Source organism: Physeter macrocephalus, chromosome 3, assembly GCF_002837175.3.
Source record: "Physeter macrocephalus isolate SW-GA chromosome 3, ASM283717v5, whole genome shotgun sequence".
Lineage (NCBI taxonomy): Eukaryota > Metazoa > Chordata > Mammalia > Artiodactyla > Physeteridae > Physeter > Physeter macrocephalus.
The window spans coordinates 14,076,453-14,086,800 of record NC_041216.1 but is presented as its reverse complement, the minus strand read 5'-3'; the positions used below and the strand labels follow the sequence as shown (position 1 = coordinate 14,086,800).

The following is a 10,348-nucleotide window of genomic DNA, read 5'->3' as shown; positions in this document are numbered from 1 at the left end:
TAAATGTATAACTGATTTACTTTGTTATAAAGCAGAAACTAACACACCATTGTAAAGCAATTATACTCCAATAAAGATGTTAAAAAAAAAAAGTTTGTGGAAGGGATGGTGTTAAGTTCTAGGCATTTTAGAGCTCTGGGAATAGAATACCTTTTAGAAGGTGTAACATCTGCATAGTAGCTCATATTTTCTTTATAACATTAAATCATATCTTTTCCTTTGTGCCTTAAGTATTTTTATATTTCTCATATTCCTGACTCCTAGAAACTGGCTTCCTTCTTCCTCTTTTCCATTTAATATCAGCTAGAGTTTGCCTGCAATATCCTGAATTACAAGTAAATGCCATTCCTAAACCTTTGTATTCTAGCTAGAGGAAGGTGTTTTTTTTTGTTTTTTTTTTGCGGTACGCGGGCCTCTCACTATCGCGACCTCTCCCGTTGTGGAGCACCGGCTCCGGACGCGTAGGCTCAGCGGCCATGGCTCACGGGCCCAGCCACTCCACGGCATGTGGGATCCTCCCGGACCGGGGCACGAACCCGTGTCCCCTGCATCGGCAGGCGGACTCCCAACCACTGCGACACCAGGGAAGCCCCTGGAGGAAGTTTTTATTGAGCTTTCACGTTCTGCCAACAAATTAGCTCTCAGTGTTATTAGAGCTTTAAGTGTGAAAATCAGGGTTTATTCATAAACTGTGCTATCCTTAGGATGAAGAAGATACACTAAAAGTTGCTTGTTGTCTGGGAATTCCCTGGTGCTCCAGTGGTTAGGACTTGGCACTTTCACTGTGGTGGCCAGGGTTCAATTCCTGGTTGGGAAACTAAGATCCCACAAGCCATGTGACTCAGCCAAAAAAAAAAAGTTGCTTGTTGTCTGCTAAAGTCCTTATTCTTCATTAGTGATTTCCCAGTTGTCTGTCTAGCTCTACTGTTATATGTTTAGTTTGTTTCCCCTACTGTCATTTTTGTGCTCTCTTCTAAGATGTGTGAATAAATGAGTATAAATAAAATTTAATTTATTATTCCATGTTGTTCCTTCTGAATTTACTGTCCTAGCTTTAAATTAGCCTTTTTCAGTCCCTCTTTGGAGCTCTGATTACAGTAGCCTTGGTGCCATTGATATACAATTAATGACAACTATATTGTGTGCTCTTGAAGAGATGGGTCTGTGTTCGGCTTGTTCTTTGCTGTATTTTCAAAGTTTAGCACAGTGCCTGGCAAAATAGGCATTGAAATTTTTACCTTACGGATTCCTTTTTTTTTTTTTTTTTTTTTTTTAATTTGGCTGCCTCGGGTCTTAGTTGAGGCATGCGAACTCTTCCTTGCGGCATGCGAACTTTCAGTTGCTGCATGTGGGATCCAGTTCCCTGACCAGGGATTGAACCCGGGTCCCCTGCATTGGGAGCACAGAGTCTTAGCTACTGGACCACGGGGGAAGTCCCCACCTTATGGATTCTTGAAGTCACTTATTTCCATCTTTTTGCCCCTCAGCAGAACTGAGCATTATGTACTTTGCATACTGCACCAGAGATAGAAATCCCCTTGATGTAGTCTTTTCTAGTGTTTAATCATATATAATATATATAACTTCCTTTTGCCAATTCCAATCTTTCATTCATATCATTTTATATTTATGAGTTCTTTACTCTGTAGAATTGACTATTTCCTAACCTTCCTTAAAATAATGCTTTTAAAATTTGACCATGATTAAATCTCCTAATATTCAAATAACTTTTATTTATTGCTCTGAGTATTTGTATTTGAGAGACTTTGGACTAAAGTATGAAACTAGTTATGCCCCCTGTACATTTGAGCGTATTTCTCTCCTGAGGTGAGACTTTAGAAGTGTTTACAGTTATGCTTGTCTGCCTCTAAAAGTTTGTGGAAAGGCACTGTTGCCCTTAAGAGAGGAGAGGGTTGGGCTTCCCTGGTGGCGCAGTGGTTGAGAGTCTGCCTGCCGATGCAGGGCACACGGGTTCGTGCCCCGGTCCGGGAAGATCCCACATGCCGTGGAGCGGCTAGGCCCGTGAGCCGTGGCCGCTGAGCCTGCGCGTCCGGAGCCTGTGCTCCGCAAGGGGAGAGGCCACAGCAGGGAGAGGCCACAGCAGTGAGAGGCCCGCGTACCAAAAAAAAAAAAAAGAGAGGAGAGGGTGGGCTGTGCTCCAGAATGAGCTATCTGCCAGTGTGCTATCATTTCTTCTCAGGATGGGAATGGAAATGTTTACCAAAATACCAACTGAGCAGTAGTTGTGTTAAATTTGACATTTTGGGTTTTAAACCTCTGCCTACCAGTCTGATATTGTTTTAAATCCCAGTTTCCATTTTACCATTTACCTGAATTGTAGTGGTTTTTGCTTGCCTGGTTTCTCTTTTACCTCCCTTGTTCCTTTTAGTATTTCCAAGCCACACACCAATATTAGCTAAAGTCCCTTGCCTCTTTTTTTTTTCCCTTTTTTTTTGGCCTCGCCACGCGGCTTGTGGGATCTTAGTTCCCCCACCAGGGAATGAACCTGTGCCCTCGGCAGTGAAAGCGCCAAGTCCTAACCGCTGGACTGCCAAGGAATTCCCTAAAGTCCCTTGCCTTTGATTCTTTGCTTTCGTAGTATAGGTACTATATCTTTCATCTCATTATTCCCTTGTGTCAAGTACAGTGCTTGGTGCTTGGTAAAAACTCAGTTTATGTTTTAAGAAAAATAATGAATGAGTAGTGACAAATTAGTTGGCTCTTTTGGGGATTCTCGTAGTGATCATTACTCTAGGAAATTACACACCGTAGTAATTTATTCATATATACATAGTAATTAAGAGTATCCATACAGTTCTGGGTTTGAGTCCCTGCTCCACCTCCAGTTTATTAGCTGTGTGACATTGTGAAAATTGTCTCACATCTATGACTCTATTTCTTCATCTATAAAATGATAGTAGCATCTACCATACAAGCTTTTTTTTTTTTTTTTGCGGTACGCGGGCCTCTCACTACTGTGGCCTCTCCCCTTGCGGAGCACAGGCTCCGGACGCGCAGGCTCAGCGGCCATGGCTCACGGGCCCAGCCGCTCCGCGGCATGTGGGATCTTCCCGGACCGGGGCACGAACCCGTGTCCCCTGCATCGGCAGGCGGACTCTCAACCACTGCGCCACCAGGGAAGCCCCCATACAAGCTTTTTGAACAAATCTTAGCACTAGTTGTCTCTCTCCTCAGAAGTGTATCCTCCTAGTTCTTTGCGATTTCTTGTCATTCACGGTTCAGCTTAAATGTCATCTTCTCAGAGAGGCCCTCTGTATCAGGCAGGATTTGTAGTTGTAAGCAACAGAAACCAATTCTAGCTAATTCTTGAAAGGATATTAGGGAAACTCACAAAATATCAGGGAAGGCCGCAGAGCAGGCTTAAAGAATGGGCTGGAACAAGGGAAACTGGTTAGCATCCAGGACCCATAGCCAGAATTATTCACGGAACCAGTCCATGAGGTCACTGCTGCCACTTACATAGCTTACAGCACCACCAGCTGACTGGACCTTAATGGCAATTATAGCACCTCTTCCTGCCAGCATGGACTCTCCATGGTCCTCTGATTTGTTGACAGCAGATCCCAATTAAGGTCTGGGGCTCATGTGTCTGTTGGCATAGCCTGGGCCATATGCACACACTCTAGGTGTAAGGGAGCCTCAGAAAGAGACTCTTGTCTCCACCATTCTCACTTCTTAGTGAGAGGGCGCTCTGCCTCCCCCCAGACTCGTTAGATGGGAAGTTCCCAAAATACAGGAAGGGAGTTCACATGCTGAGCAGCCAGAAAACTCCAAAATACACTATATCTTCTTTGACCTCAAGTCTAAAAGTAGCCCATCAATCACTCTCTGATCAACTTGTTTTATTTTCATCATAGCTCTTTTCACTACTGGATATATTCTTATTTTATTTGTATTATTATTTGTTATCTATCCCCTCCTGCTAGAATATAGGTACCATGAGAGTAAGGAACTTGCCTATTTTGTTCACTGCTGTATCTCCTGGGCCCAGAATAGTACCTGGCATATAGTAGAAGCTTCTTGTATTCACCTGTTAAATGAATAAATTAATGAATGAATAAATATAAAGCACTTAGCACAATTCCTGGTACATAGTAAGCACATAATATTTGGCAACTTACTATTTCTTAGCAGATAAAAGTATTTATATTCTTTTCAAAATAAATTAAAGAAAAAACTTTATACTTACATTATTTTATTTGACCTTCCCAGTAATCTTCCAAGGAAAAGGTGTTGGGAGTAAAAAATGAGCCTTTTTCTGGTGACATGCATGGCCTATTCAGTGTTCGTACCAATGCTTCCTGTGCCTGTGAGTCACAGGAATGAGGGCCTACTTAGAGAGATTAAGAGACTTGACCAAGGCCACATCACTGGTCTTACTTTCTATCAGATATACTCACTGACTTTGGTGTTTTCCATTGTAATAAGCCTCACCCCATATTATTGGTGATTGTGGGGCAATTACTGTTATTGTTTTGGCTTTGACCATTATATCACAAATTAGAGCCATAAACACAATTGCAGGCCAATGCTTAATTTATGTCAGTTTGTTCAAATTCATAATTTTAATTTGATGGCCAAGGGCCCCTGGAAAAGCCATTGTGGAATTGTAGTTCTCAGATGGCATCCCTGTATGTTCTTGGTGCTTGTAGGTTTTGTGAGCCTAAATAGTGCCAGTGACTTCCATATATCCCTGTTAATGCTCCCTAAGATGCAATGCTGGGTGGCTTCCACACTGTAAGGGAAGGTTCTTGCCCTTTTAAGAGCCTTTAATCCCAAAATAGACCATGGAGGCATAAGCCCCAAAGAACTCGAGCTGAATGGGAACATCTAATCAGGCAGCAAGGTTTTTATAGTCCCACTGTGTGCCTAGCACTAAAGGAAAAAAAAATCTGCAATAACATAGTGTTTATAAATAGAGTCTCCTTTTCTGGTTAAATGCCAAAAGGAAAGAAAGGAGTCTGCTCACAGCTCAGGTAGAGAAGGTTTGGTTTTCGGAGGGTTTGCTAGGAATCTGCAGGAGGCCAACTGGAGGAAAGCCAGGGCCAGGAGATCCAGAAGTGGCCTCGGGAGGTCCTGCTGACTTGGGAGGGTTGGCAGAGAGGCCTGATGGGCCTTACAAGCCATCATTAGAGGGCCATCATGGAGAAGGAAGACTAGACCTCCTGTGTGACTCCAGAGGTAGAAACAGGACCAAAAGGTGGACATAACAGGAGGCAGAACTTTCTTTTAAAACATAGTGGTTTAAAATGTAAAATAATTAGCTAGTGGGAAGCAGCTGCTTAGCACAGGGAGATTAGCTCGGTGCTTTGTGACCACCTAGAGGGGTGGGATAGGGAGGGTGGGAGGGAGGGAGATGCAAGAGGGAAGAGATATGGGCATATATGTATATGTATAACTGATTCACTTTGTTAATAAAGCAGAAACTAACACACCATTGTAAAGCAATTATACTCCAATAAAGATGTTAAAAAAAAGAACAAAAAACTGGTTTATTTTTTTCTCTAGTGGTTTTTTTTTCTGATTGTAAAATAAAATTAAGGTGCTTTTATAGAAAAAATTTGAAAACATCAAAAAGTAGAAGGAAAAAAATCAGTCATACTATTTATTATCCAAAGATGGCAATTGTTATTTTTTATATTTCCTTTTTTAAACATAGCTGTGATAATAGTGTTTACTGCAAAAGCAAAATATAAATTTTTGACATGATGTAAGCATTTTTCCTTCATAAGTAGCATTTCTAATGCTACATAATATCATATGGCTATACATTATTTAGCCATTCCTCTATCATTGGAAACTTGGGTCGTTTTATTTTTTTTGCTTTTACAAACTCTGATGAATATGCATCAGTATGGAACTTTTTTATTTCTCATATTTTGTGCTTTCTTATGGCAAATTATCAGAAATGAGATGACTAGGTCTTTCTAACAGAGTTGTATGATAAAGGAATAGTTTGCTTAAGAAGTTCTGAGTCTGAAAGCCTACATATCAGGGTACTGAAGAAGGATTTCTTTATGTTGGACATGATCACCATTACATTTCCTGTCCGCTCTTTGATTCTGTGAATCTGTTAGAGGGTTGAATGTTCTGTTTGTGATACTGATTTGGTTTTGGGGAGAGCCAAGCTGAATTCAAGGATTTTGAAGCATAATTAAAAGTTTCAGACTGGTTGCCACAGTTGCATACTGAGCAAGTGAAACTTGACATCTTTTTTGCTGTATGCCTTGTTCTTACTTTGGGATGTGCTTCCGTCTTCCTTCATACTCATATCCACACACACACACACCCATTTTCTAGAGAAGCACACATGACTGACTCCTTCAGTGTTTGTTCCAGTACTTCCTGTGGCTGTGAATCATTGTCTCTCCACCCCCCAACCCTCCAGAGGTTCTTCAACACTATGGAGCAGGGCCAGCACACCATGTCATAAATCACAGGCAATAGCCAGTTTACTGGGTGGGCTGGTGGGCCATTTTAAGGGTGGAATCAGGGCCCTGAAGCCACCTTACTCCATCCTCCAAGGTTTGATGATTTTTTTTCCCCCAGGTAATTAAATGTGTGTCTTGTGGACCTGGGCTTGGCTGGAATGCTCAAGGGTCCTGAAGATCCTTCTATAGCTTCCTTCTGTTGAATCCATTAAGAGAAGATGGCAAAAGTCAACATAACTAGAGACCTCATCTGTAGGCAGATAAAGGTAAGCAACCCAGACCTATGAACCAGAGCATGAGGTCCTTTTTCCCCACAGATTCATGTTATAGCTGAATAAACTGAGGACTAGAGTCTGTGACTTGCCTGAAGTCACATAACTAATTAGTGGCAGACACAGGACTAGAACCAAGGTCTCTTGACTCTGGTCTTCTTTTATCCAAGAACATGGAATCATGGAGACTCCTCTATCCAAGCACTTGTACCTGGGCTGCTGAGATTGATGGAGTCTGGTGAAGGAGGGGAGCATGTATGTGCACATCTGTGGAGGAGGCAGGGTGTGCAGCAGAAGTATATAGAGCTTCTTCATGTTGCTCTGGCTGCTCAGCTGTACATATAACAGAACCTGGGGGAGTCTTAATCCCAGTTTAGCTTAGACTCTTTCTTCTCTTCTTCGAGGGTCTCCTATACCAAAGCCTGCACCTTTGCTCTGCAGTTTGTACCTGGAAGACACTCCAGTACTATGAGATGAATAGGTGACTGGGCAGTCAAGCTCTTTTAGCGAGGTAGCCCAGGCTTTGTCAGGGGAGCCCTCAGTAAAGGAGCACAGGGGTTTAATGGAGAAGATTCAACCAAGACAAGATGTGCTTTTGAAGTAAGAACCCCAGGCTGGGGTCAGGAGCTTAATCTCACCACTGCCCTAATTAACTACCTATAAGACTTTAGTCACTTTACGTTTCTGTGCCTCAGTTTTCTGTTGTTAAATGATAATAATGTCTGTCTGCCTGCAGGCTGATCTTGAGAATGAAATCTGAAAGAACCTGAGAAAGTTCTTTGTAAAGGTTAAGTGCCAAAAATCTTTTAAAAATTAAGTGGCGTGCAGCATAAGCTGTGGTCACCATCCAGAAGGATTGAGTGTATGCCTTTACATGAGCCATGTACCTGGTGCACGTTAGTCTGTGTTTTGTATATTTTCCCCTGCATCCCTGAATCCTTTTGGAGCTTTGTCCATTTGTGGGGGGTTTTGTGTGTGATTTCATTAGACTGGGTGGCCCCAAGGGCAAGGACCAATTGAGGCACAGAATCATAGAATTGGAGGGACCATGCAAGTTATTCTTCTCCTTTATATATACCCCACAATATGTGTCCTAAAGATGATGCCCACCTTCTCTAACCTAAATATGGAAACATTACCTATTTGTTGTTTCAATTTTTTTTTTTTGGTAACCCAACAATTACAACTTAGTGCTTAATTATATCCTCTCTTCTATCGATATTATTCTCTAATCCCTGCCCAAGTATACTGTAAGCTCCTGCAGGCCAATTTCTTGTTCTCTTTTCTAGCTCCTGTGGGGCCCAGCACAATGCTGCATATGTAATAGGAACATAGTAAATCATGTTAAATCGAATCAATGAATCTATGAGTTTGTTTCTGTTCCCCAGGAGCGGGGTGCCCTGAGCTTTGAGCGGCGCTACCATGTCACTGACCCCTTTATCAGACGGCTGGGCCTGGAAGCAGAGCTGCAGGTAAGAGATCCAGTTTGCACCCTAGATGCAGATGACTGGCTCTCCATTCTCTACCTGCAGAGAATCCTCTTTGCACTATTCAAGGCATAAACAGTTATTCTCTGCAGGTCATACCTGAAGGTTACCTCTCCTTTACAGCGGTTTTATTAGGCACATAAATCTGAATCAAGATTAGTGATTGACATGGTCACACAGAAATTGTTTTTTTGTCATATTATTTTCTTTGTGCTTGGAAAAAGACTATTGAATTTCATACCACTGTTTTTACTATTGGCTTGGACAGTAAAAATTCTTACCTTTGTATAGGAATTTAGAGTTTACAAAGTGTTTTCACACACACACACACACTTGAATTTTAGCTTCAAAGAAATGCTGTGGGTGGTATATAGGAAATAGGTATTTAAAAAAAAAAAAAGGTTTAGAAAAACCAAGCACCTTGTCCAGTGTTATCCTGTCCAATCCATGGGGAGTCAGGCCTGCAGTCCAGATGTTCAGCTTTTTAGTTCTGTCTGACACAGAAACACTCCACAATGTTAGCTTCATTCCCTTTCCTTCCTCAGAACCGTGTTTTGAATCCAACTTTTAGCTGTCCTATCCAACTAAGTGTCATATGCAGGTTGAATAAGAATTCTCTTTGGTTCCTTCACGTTAATGTTTGTAAGTAATTGTGTTGATCTTAGAAAAAGACTAGAAAGAAATTCATTGCCTACTAACAGTGTTATCTCGAGTTAATGAAATTATAGATGATTGTTATTGCTTTCTTTTCATTATAAACTTTTATTTGTTATAAAATATAACTACATTAATAGTAATATGGAAAAGATAAGTAAAAATTACTTGTTATTCCCACCTCCCTAGTATAATTACTATGCATATACTTCCTTTTATCTTTTTCATATATTTACATAATTGTAATCATACTTTACATTGAATTTTGTATCTTTTCTATAATAATCCTTTTCACCATGTTACCAAGTGGTCTTCACAACTTTCACTTAAAATTTTTTTTCTGATTATATAAGTAGTAAATATCATAGTAGAAAATATGGAATTGACAGAAAAATATAGAGAAGAAAACAAAATCACTTTTAATTCTACCATCCAGAGATAAACATTGTTAATGTTTGGTATATTACTTTCATGTATTATGAAGCAGAATGCTAGTTAAGAGATGGGCATTAGAGCTGAATAAATTTAGTTTCAAGACCTATCTTCTCTACAGCTATATAGCCTTGTTCAAGTTACCCTTAGTTTCCTGATCTGTAAAATGGATCAATAACTGAGAATTGTTGTGATGATTAAATGAGATGATTTTTGAAGTGCTTAATACAATGCCTGGATCATATAAACTAGTTCAGTAAATAACAATTATTATTATGTCTTCCAGTTTTTTTCATGCTTATGTAATTTTTTTCTGCAAAGTGGAGCTCATACCATTTACACAGTTTGCTAAACCCTTTTATACTTTTATGTCATTATTGTTTCCCCATACCTCTAAAAAGTCTTTGAAAACATGATTTTGTAAATATATTGTATTATTTATCCTTTACTCTATTTTTTTGAATTTCTTTCCATATTTCCTTGAAACATAAAGTACATCCCTTTAGTGCAGTTGGAGGTGGGGCATGGAAGGTTTTACCTCCAAGGGGACATTTGGCAATGTCCAAACAGTTTTGGCTGTGAAAACTGAAAGGGTACTACTGGCATATAATGAATAGAGTATAGGGATGCTGCTAAACATTCTACAATCATAGTACAACAAAGAATGTGCAACAAAGAATTATGCAGCGTCCAATGCCAATAATGCCGAGGTTGAGAAACCCTGCTCTGGTGGATGCTGAGTAGACAGCTCTGGCTGGTCTTCTCCTTTTAGATGTGCCTCCACCCAACCCATATTGTCTCTACTATCTCTTTTTGGTTTTATAACTTTGTCCACAACAGACTTGGAAACCTCTGTGAACACAAAACAGGATTCTAGCTATTATTTCCAAAGATTTGGCACTCAAATACAAAAATATGTTAAGGTGGATGAACTGTCTGAATTTGCACTTGGCTGAAGGCCACCTTGACCGGGACCTATAGTAACAGTGCACAATATGAAGGAATGCCCACAGGTTTAGATGTTAAAACAAAAACCTAGTTTGGACTTCCC

The 10,348-nt window shown here is 40.5% G+C and overlaps 1 protein-coding gene across 1 annotated transcript in view; it reads left to right on the top strand.

Annotated features, from left to right (window-relative positions):
* The window catches only part of WDTC1 (WD and tetratricopeptide repeats 1), a 72,157-nt gene that overhangs the window by 11,672 nt on the left and 50,137 nt on the right, over positions 1 to 10,348 (top strand). Inside the window, exons 2-3 of the mRNA XM_007120358.4 lie at positions 6,571 to 6,718; positions 8,113 to 8,196. Coding sequence (XP_007120420.1) covers positions 6,671 to 6,718; positions 8,113 to 8,196 — 132 coding nt within the window. The 5' untranslated portion in view covers positions 6,571 to 6,670. The remainder of the gene's footprint in view (positions 1 to 6,570; positions 6,719 to 8,112; positions 8,197 to 10,348) is intronic.